General features: G+C 38.4%; 3 protein-coding genes across 3 annotated transcripts; 2 read left to right on the top strand and 1 right to left on the bottom strand.

The window, feature by feature from the left end:
• The first annotated feature begins 1530 nt into the window (after positions 1 to 1530).
• On the top strand, positions 1531 to 5635 carry nim1kb (NIM1 serine/threonine protein kinase). The gene is made up of 3 exons (XM_089123456.1): positions 1531 to 1807; positions 2861 to 3129; positions 3694 to 5635. The coding sequence occupies exons 1-3, from the start codon at positions 1531 to 1533 to the stop codon at positions 4447 to 4449; spliced, it is 1302 nt and encodes a 433-aa protein (XP_088979582.1). The 3' UTR covers positions 4450 to 5635.
• A 784-nt stretch (positions 5636 to 6419) lies between these two features.
• On the bottom strand, positions 6420 to 7998 carry gadd45gb.1 (growth arrest and DNA damage inducible gamma b, tandem duplicate 1). Its single transcript, XM_039687898.2, has 3 exons — positions 7673 to 7998; positions 7356 to 7563; positions 6420 to 7237 (listed from the first exon to the last, which is right to left on the bottom strand). Exons 1-3 carry the CDS (start codon positions 7813 to 7815, stop codon positions 7124 to 7126), a joined length of 465 nt encoding a protein of 154 aa, XP_039543832.1. The 5' UTR covers positions 7816 to 7998; the 3' UTR covers positions 6420 to 7123.
• A 2232-nt stretch (positions 7999 to 10230) lies between these two features.
• Positions 10231 to 11942, top strand: LOC120490601 (growth arrest and DNA damage-inducible protein GADD45 gamma). Its single transcript, XM_039687899.2, has 3 exons — positions 10231 to 10874; positions 10992 to 11193; positions 11297 to 11942. Exons 1-3 carry the CDS (start codon positions 10774 to 10776, stop codon positions 11408 to 11410), a joined length of 417 nt encoding a protein of 138 aa, XP_039543833.1. The 5' UTR covers positions 10231 to 10773; the 3' UTR covers positions 11411 to 11942.
• The last annotated feature ends 10218 nt before the right edge of the window (positions 11943 to 22160 follow it).

Genomic DNA, 22160 nt, shown 5'->3' with positions numbered 1-22160 from the left:
AATACACAAAGGAAGTGCCTTCCTTGTGACATCAAATACCAGGAAAATGCTGGTTCATTCAAAGAATCAGACTGCTGAAATAAATGACTTAGGGAAAATTTCAAATCTAATGCATTGAGAATAATGAAGACATTATTACATGCAACATAATCTGTGGAATTGTGGTAATAGTAATTCATTTTTAGTTCTTTTGTCATTGTCAATATTTAAAAAAAATAGTTTTAGTCCAGTTTTAGTTAGTATTTTTAGTTACGTCATGACAACTCTTGGAGTGTTGTAATGGATATGCCCTGTTGATATGTTCAATCTTCTTCTAAGTTGCTGCTGTGAGCAAGACATGCTGCTGCACAATATAGCATACATGATAATATAATATGCACAGATATTATACACCAAAGAAAACACAACACATATCAGCCCGCAGATGCTTTCTTCCAATCACGAGCGGCACACGCGCTCTCAAAAATGAGAAACTGAAGCCTCGTCATTCACATTGAGAGGCTGGCGGACTAGTAATAATCATATTATCGGCCAAACCCCTTCTGTCAAGGAGAGCCTGCAGTAATCTCATCAGTAATGCTGTTGCGTAACGTTTGTGCAGTCAAAGATCAGCCTCATTAAGACCAATGACAATCACATTTAGGTTCTCCTGACCTCCTGTATGATCGTATCCCACCTGCACAAACATGACGAAATGCCATAAGTGCTTCAAAAGAATCAGTGATGTATATGTTTGCCAGTTATTCACCCTCCTTTCGCAGTGGTTCTTGCCTTTTGTTTATCACAGGCATCTTTCACAGACAGCAGAGAGGATTAAGGTAGCTCTAAATAAACCTGGCAGATTAGGAAACATGATACCAGGATGTTCTGTTTCACTTTGACAACATGATGGACAGAGAGAGCTGAAGACTTCAATGAAGACAGGAAGACTATTGAGGAGAAACCACATCAGTGATTTTTTTTTTTTTGTGACCTTAACAATAACTTAATGTGACTATTTTTTTTAACCTGCAAACGAAGTTCAATATTACTCTGACTTATTTAGATCAGATCTTAAAGTATAAACGTGGAGATATTCTTTAGCTTCTGATCTTATGAAAAAGAAAAGCAGCCATGCATTGGTCTACTGAGAGCACAACGGTAAGATAAATGATTGTACATGTTCTAATGTTGTGCAGTGTTCTAATCAATAAAGGTTTTCAACATGCTTGTTAACTTTTTAAATGTTCTTGAAGTGTATTCAATGCATTTAGTGCTGAAATGAGTCTATTTGATTAGTGTTAGCATAGGCTGCAGTTACATGTTCATGCCAGCTATACATTTTGATTCTGTTTGTTAAAGAACAATTTCACAGAATTCACTGCTTTATGGCTTATATGTATTTATCTTACTGTAGAACAAGAAGATTAGATGTATTTTTTATGCATCGCACATTCATTTCTAAGCATGGAAGCAAATATTGTGCGCTGTAACTAATTTGCTTCTTGGTTACTCTTGGTTCCTGTTTTTTTAGCATTAAGCTGCTGCTAAATGCCTGCAAGCCCAATTCAGGTGTCGCCACAGGCGCATCGGCATAATCTTTACACTCTGACAGACAGCTCAGAATGTGGGTCAGAGAATGAGGAAGACGAAGACCCTTCCAAGCGCCTGACACCCCTGGAAAAATTAACGCTGGAAATGTGCAAAGACCAAGACACCATAAAGGAGCTAGCGGTGGGCAGAAGGGTGGGCTTCTACAAAGTCCGTGGTCAGATCGGCTGTGGGAACTTTTCGAAGGTCAAACTGGCCATCCACGCCCTCACCAAAGGTATGAGATTTTTGGCTTTATATTACAGGACAGAATTTACAGTGTAACTTTAAGGGTAAAGTTTGGGGAATAAAGGGGTAACCAGGAGAATTAAAAAATATATTTATACTGTAAGTATTATAGAACTAAGGGGTACTTATTCTATCATTATGATACAACAATCTTACATTTGGGAGCAATTTAGCGAGAACATACACGGCATACCTTTTTGTAATAATTGTGTACCAATACATATTATAGGCTTTTTTTTTTTTAAATGACAGGGTACATATATAGGTATTTATACAATTCTTTATTTATTTTTTTGATAGCAAAAGTGCAGATGTTTAAGTTTGGGCTAACATGTTTTAAGGCAAGAAAAGGTAAGACTATTGCAATTTTTTTTAAATACTGGGAAATATATCTTGTCTGATGTGGTTACAAGTGGTGCTTGTATAATAAATAAAGGTTTCCAAGTCAGTGATATAAAACTGTTTATGCATTTTTATTGTACTTACCCTGTAACTACATGGAACAAGGGGGTAACAAGCACCACTACATGAAACAAAAATATCTTTCCCCAATATTTAAGCAAAAGTTGCAATAATTTTCAGTGCACTTTTGTAAAAAAAAATTGACCCTGTAATTTACAGTGTGTATTGGTTCACCATTATTTCAAAAAGGTATATGCAGTGTATGTTCTTGCTAAATTGCTCCCAAATGTAAGATTGTTATATCATAATAGTAGGAAAAGCATCCTTTAGTTCTTTAATACTTACAGTATAAATAATTGTTTCATTCCCCTGGTTTTTACCCCTTTATTCCCCAAACTTAAAATATTGTTCCCTTATACTTACATTGTGAGGACGTTATAGGTACACTATAATTACCGAAGGTTAAATCGCTTTAATTACGCAGTACTTTCCGGGCTATAATCTAATTTTTAATTATCAAAGTGGTTGTAAACAAACACTTTGTCTTTAGGAAATGGTGAAAGTAGGTCAGATTTAAGAAAGTAACAGGATTAATGTGCAATGACGTTATTCAGATTTGACTCTGCACGCATTTCCTTAGACAAGGTTGCCATTAAGATCATGGATAAGATGAGGCTCGATCTGCAGACCCAGAGGATGCTGTCCAGAGAGGTCTCCAACATGGAGAGCTTGTATCACCCAAACGTATTGCAGCTCTATGAGGTTCTGGAGACGCCAAGTCGGTTGTACCTGGTTCTTGAGTTCGCTGGAGGAGGAGACCTCCACACCAGAATCAGCTCTGGAGGAAAACTCTCTGACCGAGACAGCAAGATTGTATTCGCCCAAGTCCTGTCAGCAGTCAAATACATGGTCAGACTCAAATACATTGTCCTCTATATTTTAGAAAACACATCAATAGTAAGTCATAATAAGTAAAGTAAACCTATTAAATGGGCTCATTTTGGTCCACTTTGGACCAAATTTAAATACACCTCTCCTATGAACAGCATGTCTAACATTTCTGCATTCAAATTAATTTTGATATTTGAATGTCAAAACAATCATAAGGAAACAAACTCAACTCTGAAAAAGTAGTCTGAAGTAGTTTAGCATGATCTTTTATTATAATGTCTCAGAAAAAAAAATCTTGTATGTTAATATTTAGATTTTTTTCAAATTTAATTGACATTTATAATAATTCATGATGTGTATATCAAAATGATGTTATTTTAAGCATTGAAATAATTTTTTTCTTTAAAAAGCTTTTCAAAATAATATAGAACTAATATGAGACTACTTCTAAAATATTTTTAAATTGTTTTTTTTTCCATTTCAATATTGTGTAGAGTATGTCATCGAACCGAATCATTTTAGTCACTGCGTGATAATGTTGAATTTCTTGAATTTATATATTTGCATGTGTGTTCATTTCAGCACGAGAAAAACATCATCCATCGAGACCTGAAGGCTGAAAATGTTCTTTATACAACTAACTCCTGCATTAAAGTGGCCGACTTTGGCTTCAGCAAGAGAGTGAACAATCGCAACCAAGCCCTAGACACGTTTTGCGGCTCTCCTCCTTACGCAGCTCCGGAGCTCTTCAAAGACGAATCTTACATCGGGCCACCTGTGGATGTGTGGGCAATGGGCGTCCTTCTCTTTTTCATGGTTACTGGCACCTTGCCATTCCGTGCTGACACTGTGGCCAAGTTGCGCCAAAGTGTGCTGGACGGAGCCTATGTCCTGCCAATCTGGGTATCTGCTCCTTGTCAGCGGCTGATCCGAGGGATACTGAAGCCAGAACCATTAGAGCGATGCGCACTGGACCAGATGTTGGGCTGCGAGTGGCTGTTGCCAGTGGAACTCTTCCGCCCGATTCCTCCCTTTTACCAGCTCAACCCCATTCATCTGGTCGAGGCCGGTCCAGGGGAGTTAGATGGAGATCAGGAGGAGGTAAAAGGTATCCTGGAGAAACTGGGAGTCACTCAGGAACATATTATTAATAACCAAGGAAAGCGCATTCGCAGTCCCATTATAGGGGTTTACCGCATACTCTTGCACAGAGTTAAGAGAAACAGGGGAGCGGAGTTTGTGCCTACAATCAGTGGAGTCGTCAAAGATCCTAAAAGAGACAGTCTTTATGCATACAGGAATCTACGGCACTCCTCAAAACTTTGCGTTCTTTCTTAAAGGTGCAGTAAGCGATCTGATGCATTTGCCACACTGGAAACACTTCAGGTGTTTAGATGTGTGTGTTGCGTTCTTTAACCGTCCGCCTGGAAACAAAGCCGTCATGATGCCAAACCTCCTCATGGAAAAAGAAAGCCGACGTGTTTACAACTGTAACAAGGAGCGCTTACCGGGATCAACTAAATGCTGGGTTTTCAAAAGTATGTGAAGTTCGAGGCTCAATTGTTGCAGTAAACTTGCATTACGTTCTTGATTAATAACAAGACCGGTCTGTTGTTGTAGGCAAGGCACATCGACTTTACATTTTCAGGCCCCTAAACATGACGCGTAACAAAACAAACTGATTGGTTGCATTACATGTCAGTTAGACAGCCTCTTGGGCAGACTTTGTCCAATGAAAGTTGCGATGGAGTCCAGTCAGTCTGGAGGTCTGGCTACGCAAGACTCGGAAGGACTCGGAACGTCTAGACCTCCTCCACTGCCCGTGTCAATATCGGCTCTCAAAGTGAGATAACATACTCCTAATATGTTTTTTTTTCTTTTGGTTCCCTTTTTGATTGCTATAACCCCTTAATCTTGTCGCGTTTGTAAAATATTAGTTATCAAAGGAGTAGAGGAGCTAAATAACAATGAGACATTCAACCAGAGTTATTATAGTAATACAAATTGCTTTAACTTGTTGATGACATCATACCCTTGGGCAGAAGGCACAGTAGGTTTCGCCATAGTTGTCTCGTATGTGAATGTGAGGCATCAAAATTGGGGTGTGATCTTTTTGAGTAGGGCCATGTTTGTTTTTGGTGATCTAAATTAAAATATCAACAGCCTTTACAGGAAATTGCTTACTGCACCTTTAAATGGATAGGTTTTTTTTTTTTTTTTTTTGTCCAAACAATGAAAGTCAATTGGGTCCAAAACAATACTGGAGCCAATTGACATTAATTGTTATGGATAAAATAACTAACATTTTTAAAAATATCCTGTGTTTCAAAGAATAAAGTTGTGCAGATGTGGAACAACATGAGGCTATATAGCCTATATATATATATATATATATATATATATATATATATATATATATATATATAATCCTCTGCCTAAATGTGTGGGAGTTGCTTTGTAATTAACTGTTATAAGCTTATATGGCATACGTCAATTTATGTTTCAGTCAGCCAGCTGTTTTCTATTTTTGCGAATAAAAATGTATAAAACGTCTGTCAGCCCTTACTGCTTTTTCTCCATTTTGTGTACAAACTTTCACTAAATAGCCCCACATAGTCAGTTTGCAGCTCATTTGTGCTTTCATTGAAGCCCCTCTCTCAACACTGAGAGGCGCAGCAATCCGTGCAGAAGCTGGGCGGTTTGTAAACAATACAGCAACTGACAGGGAGCCATAGGATTGGCAGCCCAACACTCACCCCGCGACACCGCCTTTACCTCCCATCTGCGCTGCTTGGCAGATGGAGTAGCGTCGTGCCTCAGACATCTGCCGAGGTAACAATGAGTTCCTTGTGCTGTGGCCCCCAATTTAATGGGACAGCGCGCTGCTATTGTGCTGTAGCTTTACACATGCAGATCACCAGCGGCTGCAGATGGCAGCTGACACTATATACTGCCCCCAATCCAGAGTTATACTTCCAAAAAGAAAACTTTGTGAACTGACATATTTTAACTACAGAAGCCATTGTTTTTCGCTAATAAAAATGAGCCCGACGAATAAGCGTGCAGTGAAGTTCATGTTGGCCTATACTATTTTAACACATTAACACAGCCTGACTATTTTGTCTAGGAAATTGGTGTGTTTTTCAATAGGCTACCGTCTCAGTTGAACAAGACCCGATAGGCCTATTTCATAATCTTCAAAACTTATGAACGGACTGAACGCACCGCCTCGTTTTTATTTACGAAATATAGGCCATATCAAATATGGTGTGTGAGTGTGTTGAGAATGCAGTCATTTGCTGAAGAGAACACATGACACAATTATTCATTTGAACATCATTTATTGTTTTTATGCTCTATTATTTCTACAATGCAAAGCTTTGAAACAGCATATTTAAATATTTTTCTTCACTTCTATATCAAATATTTATAAACCTTTTGGGATTTTTAAGTTAATTTATCTTTTTCTTTTTTTCTTTTCTTTTTTTTTTGTTTTTGTCACATTAATATTTCTAAAGTGAAACCTTTAGAGAATAAGACAATTCTGGAAAGTGGAAAGCACATTGCCGACAATAAGGCACGTTATATTGTGCAGCAATTTCATTTTTAAAAACGTCCGAGATGTTAAAGTCAATTTTTAAAAACGTTGCTTCGACGCACCGCCGCGTCCCCTGCGTGTCCAACGCATGCGATATTTGCTCTGTGTAACAGAGGCAAAACTCGCTTCTCCTTTCTCTCCAAACCTCATCCGCACAAAGAATGAGGGCCATTGTGTCGCTCTCGTGGCATACCTGACCTCATTCACATAAAGAATGAGGATCATCTTGGCATGGACGGGACGAGGAACGACGTAACCGCGAGGGCCACTCGGGCCTGCCTCGCGCTGCCTGGACGGTTCAGCCTCCTCAGGAGCATCCAGGGATGTGGAAACATCAACATCCTTGCTTCAAAGGATGAGTAGAGTATTCCTCAAGGTTTACAGCATCTCAACAGAGAAGAGTAAAGGTCCAGATCAACGCTCGGGGAGAGTGATCTCAGGAACCCACTCGTTATAACTGCGACTTTCTTCACAGAACAGGTGAAGCTTCTCCAGAGCTGGATCCTCCCATGAGTCCTCAGCTGGCTTCTGTTGTGATGATAATAAAATGCAATTTAGCATTACACCAAACACGTTGCGAATGCATAGGCTATAGTTTCTGCTTTTGCCAAAGTGAGTAAATTGTTTAGGCTACTTCTATACATACCGTGATGAGCACGCAGTGAGCATCCTCAAATTGTTCAGGCTTGTCACCAACAATCTCAGAAAGACGCTGCATGTCATTCACTCTGACGATGCTGATGTCGTTGTCAAAACAGAAGGCTTGGATGAGAGTGAAATGGATTTGGAGAGCGATGTCACACTCAAAATTCTCATCCATTGCCAGGACGCAGAAAGACACACTGTCCGGGTCACTGAAATACAAGGAAAAGGCTAATTATTATCACGTGTAGGCAACTAAATCAGTCGAAGTGCTTTATTAAAGAAGGAAGCATGAAAGAAGCAAATGGACAGCATACTCACACATTCATAATTTTGGCCGATTCGTAAACGCCAATGGTAAGGTTTTCGTTTGCTTTGGCAGAAAGCAAAACCTCTTCCAGTGCTTGTCCAGTGCACTGAGCTCTCTCGCTGGTTTTCTGGATGAGCACTTCCTCAAAAGTCATGATGATGCTGGTTGTAATTCCACAAGGAGCAGACAGCAGAACTGAAGTTGGATGTAATCCGAAAGGATTGGTGCTCTAACGGAGCGTGCTCGCTGCCTTTATACCGTTCGGCTCGTGGTGGCTATGAAAGAAGCGTCTTCTGATTGGTTCGTCTGAATGGTGCATTGGTATGCTAATGTTATTGTCACACTCCGGCTCGTGGCAGATTGATGAAAGCTATAATGTTACTTTGTGAAGCTTGCTGCAGACTTCAACTAATTATTTCGATTATTTTAGCATCTTATAAAACCAAATGCATTAGGCTAATTATGTTTTATTATCAATCACATATATCTGTAAATTCGTTTTGCTTGATTTATGCGTTTAGATGTTTTAAAAGGTGCTCTATTATCTCCCGACAAACTGTTTACACGAACAAAAATCTAATATCTCACCTCACTCTCTTCAAAAGATTCAAATAACTTTGTTATAGCTACTTTGCCTACATTTCTCTTTAAGAGCTTATCAATCAGGTATTTAGCAATGCTTTAAAGTGAAATATTACAGAGGATCAAATTACACTAATACAAACAATTAATTGAATGTTATGTGAACTTTAGTAAAGGGTATATTTTAGCAGAGAATGTATCAGTGAAAGTTGGCAAATGTGGATAAGAGATCGCATGCATCCCCCTCCCTCAGCGCAAAAGACAGGTGGGGTGTGTGGCCATCTGTGGACACACTGAAACGGCCCTATTGTTAGTTCAGAACTTCTATTATTAGACGCCTTTACAAATGCAAATAGGATGCGCGTGCCATGACGCCCCGCTGCCCAATCTGGCCTGCTAGGACCAACCCAGACCACGTAAGCAGCTTTCCAAATGTAGGCCACTCTGAAAATTCAGCAATATTTATATTATTGTATTCTCCATTTGCAAAAAAAAAAAATAATAATAATAATAACGCATTTAATGATGTGTGAATAAACCACTCGTTTCATATGCATTGAAATTTTAATCATTTTGTGCACAGGTGGTTTTAAAGCTGCATATAAATCATTAGAGAGAGAGGGAAAAAAACATCCTGATATATATACTGAATCATGTCAGTGTCAAAAACCTCAGAATCACAGATCGTTACTGAATGCAAACGTATGCAGCGAACGAAAGAAGTGTTTTTGGTTATTTGAGAGGCTCAAGATAACATGTTGACGATGACTGATGCAGGCCTATTGTTACCCTGCAGAAGAGGAGCAGATGGAGAGGCCACATTTAGGATGCCCCCACTGGCCCCTCGCATCACAGTAGCACATGACTATTGTCTGCAAGTTTTTTTATGTCTACTTCAAAATGGAGCATGAACATATTCAGTTGAAATGTTGTGAAGCTGCAGCAGGAAAAACAAACAGAATGGGTGTAATGTTTTCCCGATATTTTGCGGGTTGAGTTGAGTTTCATTCATGCAAACAATATAAATGATAACATAAAAATCTCTTTAACCACTGGCAAAAAAACAAAACAAAAAAAAAAGCCTAGGCTACATCCCACAGAGGTTTGTAGCCTACTTTATACAGGCATGCAAAGCAAATAAGTAAAAAGAAAATGCGCAACGGATTTTGCAAAAGACTTTTCCAACAAACTTGCAACGGATCGGATGCATTGTTCTAGTATCACATCTGCAGTCCGGGCATCCCGTTCCGACCCCCCTTAGTGCGTGCGCGAGAGTGACAGGTGTTCCAAGACAAACCTGCTCGAGCGCAAAGCAGACTAATCGAACAATTGCTTTTACTTAGTCCCTCCCGCAGCTGCAGTCAGATAAGCACAGTCATCTGTTGCAAACCCACTTCATTTTCTATAGGCTATGATCAGGCAAAAGTTTGTTCATGCGTTCAAGACGATTTAAAAAAAAAATCCAAACACGCAAAGCTACAGCACACAGTCAACAAACCAATGGTTTTAAATGCAGTTAAGAAAATGTATATCACGTTTATTATTTAAAGACACCATAAAAAGTGTTGTGCCTGCATGGAGGCATAAATAGGTAGGCTATAAGTCCAAATACAGCTGAACTTTGCTCAGCTGATCCTTTATCTTCCCCCATCAGCAGATGGGGAGTGTTTCCATAGCAAAAGAGAAGCACGTCCAGATGCCACGCGCCGTAAGTCAGGCTATGCAAATTAGCCACGCGTATGTGAAGGCTATCTCCAATATCTTCGGTATTAAATAACTTTCAACATGTCAAATCAGCAGCAAACGTCTGATAAAATCACCAATTTGTAATACGTCGCCATAATTCACATTTATAAATTTTATGGAAAAACTGATGTAGATACCAACATGTTGATTAGTTCACTTTTTAATTGTTTTTGATAGTTTTGTTTAACGTCAATATAGAGGCTATAAATTTGTTTTACACGCATGTAGGCTAATAAGGGAGTTTATCGTTCTGAAATTGTAGATTGAAGTTTTTCCCACTAATTAGCTCTTTTTTTCAGTCACTAGGCCTAGTTAATTTGAAAATGTACAATATTCCATGAACGATAATTATAACAGCAAAAAGCTGTTTAAAAAAGTTTGATGGAATAATATAATGTCATACCGCAGCTAGAACATGTAAACTTTTAGTCACATATCAATCACCCATGCAACACGCGTGCATTACTTTTCAGCTAGTTGAATTATGCCATGTCTTTTGAGTTGAAAAGATGATCGGTTTAATTAAGGGCAAAAGTGAAAGGATCAGAGTTTGATCCTTTCTTACAGTTCTATAGATGTCATGCATCTCTAAAGGCACGCGCCTTGGATATGTCCGTTTCTTTATTGTTCTGAACAGCCAATCAGAACGCGCGGTGAAAACGCGTGCCACTATCCCACTATAAGTACGGGTCGCGTGCCAGGTGGAAACTCACTTATCTCGCTCAGCTCGAGCCATTACTGACTGTACTCCAAGCAGCTACTGCATACTTCAATCCAAACCAAGATGATTAATGAAGGAAAATCCCTGTCCGAAGCCCTGCTGTCTGCCAAGGCGGAGGGTCGCCTCACTGTTGGCGTCTACGAGTGCGCAAAAACAATGAACGAGTAAGTTTGGAGGAACTCTTCCATGCGATAATAGGCTAACCCATGTCTTGCACATTCATCCGTATTATGCTAGACTGTGCGGATTAACTCATTTCAACCACATTTTTGTGTTCACAGGGACCCTGATAGTGTGTCTTTCTGCCTTTTGGCCACTGATGACTTTGAGTGTGACATCGCTCTCCAGATTCACTTCACTCTGATCCAAGCGTTTTGCTTTGATAACGACATCAGCATCGTCAGAGTAAACGACCTGAAACGTCTCAACGCTCTTGTCGGTGCCAAGGGTCAACTCGAGGACGCTCATTGTGTCCTTATAACGGTGAGATTGAGAATATGTTCAAAAGCAACATTTAAGTGCAATATCAAGCTAAGTATTTGTCCCAAAACTTGGTTTTTAAAACTCTTCCGCTCTATTTTAACAGAAGCCAGCTGAGGACTCATGGGAGGATCCAGCTCTGGAGAAGCTTCACCTGTTCTGTGAAGAAAGTCGCAGTTATAACGAGTGGGTTCCTGAGATCACTCTCCCCGAGCGTTGATCTGGACCTTTACTCTTCTCTGTTGAGATGCTGTAAACCTTGAGGAATACTCTACTCATCCTTTGAAGCAAGGATGTTGATGTTTCCACATCCCTGGATGCTCCTGAGGAGGCTGAACCGTCCAGGCAGCGCGAGGCAGGCCCGAGTGGCCCTCGCGGTTACGTCGTTCCTCGTCCCGTCCATGCCAAGATGATCCTCATTCTTTATGTGAATGAGGTCAGGTATGCCACGAGAGCGACACAATGGCCCTCATTCTTTGTGCGGATGAGGTTTGGAGAGAAAGGAGAAGCGAGTTTTGCCTCTGTTACACAGAGCAAATATCGCATGCGTTGGACACGCAGGGGACGCGGCGGTGCGTCGAAGCAACGTTTTTAAAAATTGACTTTAACATCTCGGACGTTTTTAAAAATGAAATTGCTGCACAATATAACGTGCCTTATTGTCGGCAATGTGCTTTCCACTTTCCAGAATTGTCTTATTCTCTAAAGGTTTCACTTTAGAAATATAAATATGACAAAAAGTGAAAATAATAATAATAATAATAACGTAACTCTTTCTAAAGGTTTAACTTTAGATTTTTTTTTATTTAAAAAATGAAGAAAGAAATATTTAAAAATGCTGATAATTTTTGTAGACAAAGGGAAATGAAAAAAAAGTGTGAACCTGATTAATTTTGCCTATATGAATTCACTTAACATATTTTGTATGAGACAAAAAAAATGTATACAAATAAAAGATAGTTTAAATTCATCTTGTTTGTGCAGCAGCTTATTTTTGTATATTTGTACTACTGACTTATCAGGAAACTGTGAAACAATGACTTTTATCCCTCATTTTTACTTGAATTCCTGGGTAACCTGAATAAGCATTTGATTTGTCATATCAACACAAACATTACACTCTCTAAAAAAATGCTGGGTTCTTTTAACCCAACTTTGGGTCAAATATGGACAAACCCAGGGTTACATTTTTGGGTTGGGTTGACCCAAAGTTGGGTTTGACCCAGATTCACTTCACTCTGACTCAAAAGTTGACCCAACTTTTGGGTTAAAACATCCCAGCATTTTGAGTGTATGCAGTAAACTGAATGCATTATGTGCATTCACAGTTCTTGTAAGTTGAGTTCCATACTAAAACTTGACAGAGCCACCCAAAGGCGTGCAAAATTGTTATGCCTGTCCATTTATCTCTAAATAAGACTGATTGCTATGCAAGTTGAGTGATGAGTGAAATTGACATCTCCTATATGACCTGAACCAATCACATTTAGATCTTAAAATGAACGTTTTTTTATACATATTGCTCAGCAGAAGCACAGGCCAAAACCAATCATGAGGCTCAGCCAATGCGGGACAACCCTGATCTCACCAATGAAGATGTAGCTAATCAGTCCAAACTAACTCCCAAAACATTTAGATTATAGAATTATGAATGGATAGCCTGGTTCAACCAGACTCTAGTACATTTCATTTAAATGAAATTGAGCGGAAGTGTGTAGGAGGGCGCAGCCAGGCTAATGAATGCATGCAATAAAGAAAAAAACAACAACATTTAGTTCAATTAGCAGATTGCCAATGTTGGACACACCTAAATAACAACACTGCTGACCATGACTTAACTGAAAATGACCACTTCATATCTCTCTCTCTCTCTCTCTCTCTCTCTCTCTCTCTCTCTCTCTCTCTCTCTCTCTCTCTCTCTCTCTCTCTCTCTCGCTCTCTCTCTCTCTCTCTCTCTCTCTCTCTCTCTCTCTCTCTCTCTCTCTCTCTCTCTCTCTCTCTCTCTCTCTCTCTCTGCTAATGGATGGCCAAAACATGAGACATGCAAGTGTTTGTTAGTTCTATCTGTCGTTGATGTTTGTTGTAAAAGTCTGCAAGAAAGAAAAATTGGAACAAGAGTAAACAGCAGATTTTGCAGCATTAGACATGTAAAGAAATGTTTGTTTTCTCAATTCAGTTTAGATTACAAAGGAAAAATAACAGCATTTTATGCAAATATGAGTTGGCTATTGCATCTAGTCACTTATTGAAGATTGCATTTGATGAAAACCTTTACAAGTGTTGAGAAAGGTTTTTACATCAATGCTTGCTACACATATTTCTTTTTAAAATTCAACATGGATGTTAAGTGTTGTCCATTTATAAAATTATCAAATATAATCGATTCTACATACAATTTTACACATTATTAAAGTATATTACTGAATCACATTGTGAGACAGAAAATGTTTAAATTTCAACAGAAATGTAATTTTTCTTTTCCACAATTGTGCAAGTTACAATTTTAACTTTTCCACAATTGCGATAGATCAAGAATATTTGGTGAAGATGACTAACTACATCTATTTTTGTACTAGCCTCAAATGAAATCTGATTAAAGAAAAAAATAGCATGACCTTAAATTAAATTTCAGCATTAGTTCAATAAAACCTCTAATACGACTGTACTCCTTGCTTATATTTGTGAAGTGTGATTTCCTCTGCTTGGCTCATATGACAGAACCTTCCTAACAACAGCATCTGATTGGTTTAGAAAGTGCCATCTGGTCACCCTCCCACACTTCCCCATACAATCTCAAACTTTTGATTATGTTTTGAAACAGAAGGAAACAATTCAGTATTTATTTTCAGTGTCCACAGACTTACGAAATTAAAAAAATATATATTTTTAAATCAATGATTCCACGAAGTATCTCAATTCATGTATAGCAAAAGCTGCAGCATGTAAAATAAATGTGAAATTTGAGCAATTCTGTTTGAAATAGTTTTAAATAAAGCATAGCATGACTTAAAAAGTAAAGGCATACTCTTATTCTATCTACACATTAAAAATACATGTGCATGATTGCAGAAGTTATATAAGATATAACAAAACGTACAAACAACTCCTTCACTAAACTACTCATCTCATTGGAACAGAAAGACGTTGCATTACCCCTGTGACTCGCTCTTTGTTGTTTTAAACTACCAAAAGCATAAAGAAGCAATCAAATAATCCCCTGCAGAACAATACGTCAGCATGCAGGCGAGCTCCATTGTGCTCTTTCAGACAGCCAGCGCCTGCAGAATACAAATAAAGCCAAGCCCTAAAACCTAAAACCTACCCAGAGACTATAGGCCACTAAAACGGGCTCCATCTGCTCTTGTGCATAATGAGCCGGATTGAAGGTGCCTAGCAGTGGGAGGAGAGGAAGCGGGACAGGGCCGCCCTGTGCCTGGCACAAGCCAGTCCCTATACAACCATTCCCCCCTGGGTTATCTGCCACTCAGCCCCCACTACTGAGTGGCCCTCACAAAGACCCCCAATAGGGGAGTGTTCTACTGATGGGCCACTTTCGAGGACTGAGGGAGGGCCTACACATGTCCAGGAGTTGAGGTCTGCTGTCACGTCCAGATACTGATTGATATAGGAGCAAGCTGTCTGTATGGACGAGCACTGCACTACACCCCCCTTTCAGCCAGCCCTCATCCCCTCCTCCCAAAGTGGAGTCACCCCAGGAACAGCAGCAGATGGTGGTGAAGGGTGAATCGGGAAGGGCTCTCCTGTTGCCGAGGATACCGCCATTGGTATTTCTGTTGTCCCAACAAACATCTTATCAAGAACCAGCCCTAGGGTGTTACAAAACGACGAGGGAACAAGCAACGAAGGAATGTTTTAATTGTGATGTGACACGTTTTTTTTTTAAATGTTTGTAAACACTACAGTGCACTTCTAGTACACTAGAAACATTTTTTTACTTAGAAATTGCAAGTAAATTTCACAAATAAATCAAGTATTTTGACTTTTGAGTATTATAAAATGAGATGTTTTGAGATTTAAGAAGTTGAAGTAAATGTACAAATTCAACAACAATATAGACTGGATTCAGTTGATTGTGGTTGTGTGTTGCCTCATTGCCCTGGCAGGCTGTAAAGCAGGCCTGAAGATTATAGTGTGTGGTAAGAGAGGCTCCAGTCTGCAGTGTATGGTAATAACTCATTATGTGAGGCAGCTGTCTTAATGAACCGGGTCAGAGGGTCAGCCCTCCTGCCTAATGCACAGTCCTGCACGAGCACCAGGGCCTCCACATCACCTGCTCAAACATTCAACATGGAGCTTTACTCTCGATAAAGCTCATTTTGATTTAGCAGACAACTTAAAGTCTTAGCTTGGCGAAAGATGATGCAAATATCAAAGTTTAGCATTTCATTTTTAGTAGTTGAAAACAAATTATGATGGGACTGGATGGCTAATTCCAAACTTGTGGGCAAAAAAAGGTCGATTATCTATAGTGTAGTGATGAATGAGGCCAGCTACAGAACTTATTTTCAAACTAAGCAGCTTTCTGTGGGTCAACATGGTGAATTTAAGTGACCAAATTAAATATAAGTGAAATATTATCGGGAAATTCGATTGCATGGATTCCTCTTAAAATTTCCCAACAACAGTAAATGTGCTTTAGTGACCTTAAGTGTAAAAAGGTAGATATTATTAGACTGAGTATATAGTGGTACTGTTCAAGTATAAATAGCAAATATTGCAGCACTGCATCTTGTTGACATGAAGTTAAATGATCGAGGCTGTTTATCAAATGTATAATTAGAGTAATATGCAATTTTTAGAAAAGGTGGTATATTTGAGCAACAGTGTCGATTTAATGAAAAACAATTGCAGTTAAAGCTTTAGCTTGCTAAAAATAGTTTTAAAAAATTATCCAAAGACATGTGGATAATCTATCAAAGCTGTATTACATTCCTTTTTTCCGTGGAACATAAATTCAAATCAATAATTTGAAAAATGTTGGTTTTGTCCATATCATGAATGTCAATGCGGTTCAATTTTGAATTCCAATCCTTTCATGGCATAAGCAAACACAGTTAAAACATCCTTCCTTTTCATTTTTATTTTGTGTCCTGCATGATAGAGTTTGTCTAATTAAATGATCAGAGAATTTTTATTATTAGGTGACCTGTCCCTTTATCAGGTGTTGATCACTAGGTTGCGTCTACACTTGCACTGCTAAGAAAGCATGCGTGTATGTGTATACGCAATATATTGTCTCGTAACAGAAGTGTCAGCCTCATATCAGTGCCAGATCAAAGGTTTGCAGAGTTGTTCTATGCAAGCAACTGTTGACACAATGCAGCTCTATCAGCCAGACATTGTTATGGCTCTTGAAGATTGCTGGAGGCTTACCACCCATCACAGTCTCTCTTGATGGTGTTAGACTAGGCTGGATCGGTTGTGGTCTTTCGTGCATGTTAGGGGGTCTGGGTCAGGGAGTTTGTCTGTATTGGCCAGCTGTGCCGTGGCTCTGCTGTCGGGCTCAGCTTGGGCCCTGAGGGGTGCAGAGGACCCGTATCAGATGGTTGAAAGGAGTAGCTGCAGAGCGGCTCCCCCCCCATCCATGAGCAAGACAAAAGCTCCAGCCTCCTCTCCTGCTCCTAAACTCAAAGACTCAAAGTGTATGGGGGTGGTGTTAAAACACAAAAGTGCACAGAGCCCCCTGTCAAAAGGAAAAAGGGGAGAAAACACTCCCCTCCCTTTGTTGAACTTCTGAAAGAACGGCGTGGTCGCGGTGGCAGCTGCTGCGCCTGCACAGGACATTTGAGATGCCCCCTTTTCAGAATACAAAGTCTGGAACCGGTGGGGGTGTGTAGGGGACAAGGGGAATTGAGGATTTGTGTTCAAAACGAAAGGCACACTTTGGAGATAGGACCATCTCGTGGCAGTAAAGGAAGGCGGGGAGGGAAGGGGGAAGGTGTGGTGGCCTGCAAGGAAAAAAAAAAAACTTTTAAAGATGACAGCCTTTAACGTTACGGGAGTATATCCATCACTCCACAAAAGAGTCCCACAGGGCAGCCATATGGGCAGAGGATCCTCGTCTTTTGTCTGGAAATCACCGGTACCTTTTATCACAGCTTAAACAACCACTAAGAATTCAGCAAACAAGAGTTTGCTTTTTCATATTTAGCTTTAGGGCTTTTTATTTCCCTTCAAAGCGAGACACGTGCAAGATAAAAATGGATGCAACTGTGAATACGGTAGTTTTCTTTGATGTTCTTAGGGGTGGAAGTTATTTAGCTTTAAAAGACTTCTTTATAACATAAACTGCATTTTTTTTTTTAATCCTTGAACTGTCTGCAGTACATTTATTATGCATGCAATTTCTTTGTTTTGGAGAGTGCATGCGTGAGAAAGATCTAAATAAATAAATAAAAAGTTCCAAGAGGCCCAAAATAATTAATCTGCTTTGAAGAGGCACGTCAGATCTCGTGTGCAACTAATTCATATATTACGGCGCCCTCTTGTGGTACTTTTGTAAAATACAGGTCTGTTAAAATATGCAACTATAGTTAAATAATACAAGCAACTGTCTCACAAAAATTTAAGGTTTTCTGTACTGTGTATATAAATATCTAATATAAATTGTATACATGAGTCTTTTAATTCAGATTTGATTAATTAATAGCCTAAATTTCAAGCTTCATACTATAAAATCTTTAAATCTATCTAAATAACGATAATTTTGGATGCATTCTATCATGATTTTCCTGTGGACCCCTTTTATTAGTGTTTCATATAATAAAATAATAGATTAATATTTTTTTGCTTTAGATGTGTTGATGTTGGCAGTCTACACAGCATGTGTTGATGTCTCCACCTAGTGGTTATTTAGGCCACGTACAGATAAACTCCATCAATGCAGTACCTCGTGGTTATCTTATGGTCATAACAGGCTGTGTGGTCAAGCTAGCCTGAATGATTGCATGGTAGTCAAACTTAACTACAGGCTTTATTATAGGCCAATATATATATAAAAAAACACATTGCAGCTAACCACAGTTGCCTTGTGACTGCCATATTAGAAACAACATGTGTGATTTGACATCATAGAGGTATCCTACACTGTTATTATTATTTTTTTTAAATTAAGAATTTGATATAAAATCTCTTTGCTAATGCCACCAGTTCATTTGATCACTAAAAAAAGAAGAAAGGGGGAATAGCTTATAATTCGACATGAAATGGAAGTTGCGATAGTGTGACATCATAAATCGCCAAAAATTATCCCTTATTCAGAGCAGCGCCATGACAGGTGATAGCGAGTCAGGCTTGACATGTTTTCAATGGAACTTGCTGTATAAAGCTGCATAAAGCTCCAAGATCACTGATAATTTTCCACAGCTCTTGTTGCCTGTAATTTCTACAGTGTTTTGTTAACAGAACTATCCACATTAAATAAAAATACAAGACCAGTCCATTTTGATTTCATGATGATTTTACAACAGCTATCAAAACTGCACGTTCAGTCCTTTGGAGAGCATACAGAAGATATAAACAAGAGCTTGCATCTGTGATTTGTGGTATCAACAGTACAGCGGTGGAGGGAAAAAGTAGTAGATTTGCTAAGATTTTTGTTAACAACGGTTGCTTCTTTTTAACCAACTAACTCAAGAATCCTGTCAGGACTGGCCGTGATCCAACCCAAAATCCCTTACCAGCACAGAGAGCCGGGATCAGACTCGCTCCGAGGAGCAGGAGATCAAATGAATTCTTGCGGCGTGCCGTATTGAAGTTCAGTGTGGGAGTACACATGGACCACAGCTATCGTACCACTGCTGCCTGGTGAAAATTATCATCTTTCATTTCTGGATGACGAAGTCAGCATAAAAAGCAAATTTGGCGGTAAAACTATGTTTGCAGGGCAGTGGATCAGAAGGAAACAATGATGCGTGTCCAGATATGTGTGAGTGTGACATCATAAATTAAGGTCTTGGCATTTCAAATATGTTGCATGAGTATATATTTTCATTATTTTTTCATGCATATATATTATTTTGCTTTCATCTTAGCATGTTATTAAAAATACAGTTTCCCTCTGCATGTTGTCTTGTCTCATGACATTTACTTTTGAACAAAAGCTTAAGGCTGAAAGTACCACCTACATCAATGAGACATTGGGCCTCTGTTGCATCACTGAAGGTTATTTTTCTCAAATATATCAAAAGCAGTCTTAAATAAGTAAAGCCTTAAAGGAACATTCCAGCTTCAACACTAGTTAAACTCAACAGCATTTGTGGCATAAAGTTGATTACCACAACAACAAAAATACCCCCAAAAAAACTATTTTTATTTTTCTATATTTCTTACAGTGTAAGAGGTACTTTATTCAGAGGATTTAAAGCAGAAATATGGAGCTTATTATTTTATATAAACAATTATAACAGCTAAAATAATATAGATGTTTTGTATTCATGTGGCAATAAAGATGTAAAACTGGATTCACACTAAAATCATGTAATGGTTAAAACAGAGTATTTTTTAGATCGGTTTGGCTCCATTCACTTTAATTGTAACTTGGGCTGTCAAACGATTAATCGCGTTTAATCGCATCCAAAATAAAAGTTTGTGTTTACATAATATATGTGTGTGCACTGTGTATAATTATTTTATATACATAAATACACACACACATGCATGTATATTTAAGAAAATATTATTTATATATAAAATATTTATATTTATATATAATATAAAGTATATATAAATCTATATTCATGAAAATATTTCTTAAATATATACAAGCATGTGTGTGTATTTATATATATATAAAATAATTATACACAGTGCACCCACATATAATATGTAAACACAAACTTTTATTTTGGATGCAATTAATAGCAATTAATCGTTTGACAGCCCTAATTGTAACTTGTAAATGCCCCACTGTTGCCCAGATTTTTTTAAATTTTTTAAAGGAGGAACAACTCGAAATTAATAATCAATATTATGCCACAAGTCAATAGTACCTGTAACACAGAGGCTACTTACCTTTAGCAAAGCATGTCGTCACACTTGCATCCCCTACTGTGACAAAACACCAGAGACTTCTGTTGTTTAAATGATAAATTTGATCTGAAATCATAAAATCCTGTGATCTACATCCATACAAGTGCATGTTACACATAATCAAACAAATTAGCCCACAAGCGCGGCCATTGTTTCATTGCCAGAGAATGATTATGCACATAATGTGAGCTAATAATGTTACCAGCAAATTATGCAAAGAGAGGGCTGGGAAAGCATCCACTTCCTAAATGATGAAATAAATAAAGCCCTGAGTTCTTTCTGTCCTGAAGCGAGCGTCTGACATCACAGAGGTCAGGTTGTCTAATGAGGCAGCCAAAACGGCAGCGGTTAGAAGCTTGATTAGAGACATTTAAGAGTCAATGGTTCTGAACTGCAAGGAAAACTTTGATGAATGTTAATTTGATTTTCACAAGAGGCTTTTAGAAAATATGTTTGAAGTGCAGAGAGAGAGAGAGAGAGAGAGAGAGAGAGAGAGAGAGAGAGAGAGAGAGAGAGAGAGAGAGAGAGAGAGAGAGAGAGAGAGAGAGAGAGAGAGAGCGAGAGAGCGAGAGAGAGAGAGAGAGAGAGATTTGACCTGTTGTATAATCTTCAAATATTTTATGTAGCTTTAAAATTCAACATTGGAGGAAACTAATAAAGAGAAACTTAATAGCCTCGTTTGTTTTTATGTGCTTGGTAAAATGATTCTCTATCAAACTTGCATAGCACATCGATTCTATTGCCAGCTGAATTGCAACAATTCTGTTTTATCATCTTGTTTCTCCCAATTCATCAGTGTGCATTCAACACTCAGTTTGCCTGCGGAGTCAAGCATTAAAAACGCATTGCCATTATTCCCAACATTTTTGCTTTGTTAATATATTCAAGAGCTCCAAGTGCCACAATTTGTCGTCGGTGACAAATGGAAGCAAAACAAATGCGAACTTGTTGCATATTTCATATTCTGATAAAAGATATGCTGATGGTCCATTATTACCGTGCTGAAACGCAGCCGTTCATTTACAATGAGGAATGTTTTTAAACCCTGGGCATCATAAATTACACACGTTCACACGCACATGCATGGGGGTGCATGCAGAACGGCTGTAATAAAATCCCAAATATGAGTTTTTTTAGTCTTAAATTACATCATAATTCTTTGGAGGAGACCCTTTAGGCAATAAAGTGTGAGTGTGAAATTTATTACAGCTCAAATTAAGTACATGTGAACATCTGTAAAATAGAGAATGTGAAGCAATTAGATATTTTTTTGACAGGCTAATGATGCAAAAGGTGAAATTACATGGCAAAGCTGTAAAGACATACAATTATACATGACAGGGATAATTTATCAATGATCATGTAAGGATTTTTAACAAGTCTTTGGTGAAGAGTTTTAAGTTTGTTCAAAGTATTAAAAAATTGATGAAAGACAGTGATACAAGGGAAAGAACAATAATCCCATGAAGCACTGCAAATGACAAGGTAATTAAAAACTTAGTTGTGTATAAAGAAACATTTTATGTTTATTGCAAAATATGCACACACACACACACACACACACACACACACACACACACACACACACACACACACACACACTTCATAAGTCCTTCATACAAAAGTTCTTTACAAACACAAATTATGTTTCATCCTGGTTTACATGTCGTAACTTGAGTTAAGAGATACTGTAACTTTACACAGACTGTAGTTCTATCATATCTGTCTCATGTTAACACTATCTTTAAGTCCTTCATTTTGGTGCAGTTTGCTTATTTCATTTTTCTGAATAGTGGAGATTTTTCTGCAGAATCATGGGTGTATATTTTAAATTTTTTTGATAACAGGTGTCCTTGTTACATATTACAAGTAGTTACTATAGTATTTACTATAAATTGTGCATAATTACATGCAACTAA

This window comes from Pimephales promelas, chromosome 19 (assembly GCF_988280905.1).
Source record: "Pimephales promelas chromosome 19, fPimPro1.hap1.1, whole genome shotgun sequence".
Classification (NCBI taxonomy): domain Eukaryota; kingdom Metazoa; phylum Chordata; class Actinopteri; order Cypriniformes; family Leuciscidae; genus Pimephales; species Pimephales promelas.
Note: the sequence above shows the minus strand (reverse complement) of the source record. Positions and strands in the feature narration are given on the sequence as shown.

Coding starts and splice junctions, on each gene's coding strand:
- nim1kb (XM_089123456.1), top strand. CDS start 1,531: ATGCCTGCAAGCCCAATTCAGGTGTCGCCACAGGCGCATCGGCATAAT. Junction 1,808..2,860: donor CATCCACGCCCTCACCAAAG/GTATGAGATTTT, acceptor GCATTTCCTTAG/ACAAGGTTGCCATTAAGATC. Junction 3,130..3,693: donor TGTCAGCAGTCAAATACATG/GTCAGACTCAAA, acceptor TGTTCATTTCAG/CACGAGAAAAACATCATCCA.
- gadd45gb.1 (XM_039687898.2), bottom strand. CDS start 7,815: ATGACTTTTGAGGAAGTGCTCATCCAGAAAACCAGCGAGAGAGCTCAG. Junction 7,564..7,672: donor TCGGCCAAAATTATGAATGT/GTGAGTATGCTG, acceptor CTTGTATTTCAG/TGACCCGGACAGTGTGTCTT. Junction 7,238..7,355: donor CTCACTGCGTGCTCATCACG/GTATGTATAGAA, acceptor TCATCACAACAG/AAGCCAGCTGAGGACTCATG.
- LOC120490601 (XM_039687899.2), top strand. CDS start 10,774: ATGATTAATGAAGGAAAATCCCTGTCCGAAGCCCTGCTGTCTGCCAAG. Junction 10,875..10,991: donor TGCGCAAAAACAATGAACGA/GTAAGTTTGGAG, acceptor TTGTGTTCACAG/GGACCCTGATAGTGTGTCTT. Junction 11,194..11,296: donor CTCATTGTGTCCTTATAACG/GTGAGATTGAGA, acceptor CTATTTTAACAG/AAGCCAGCTGAGGACTCATG.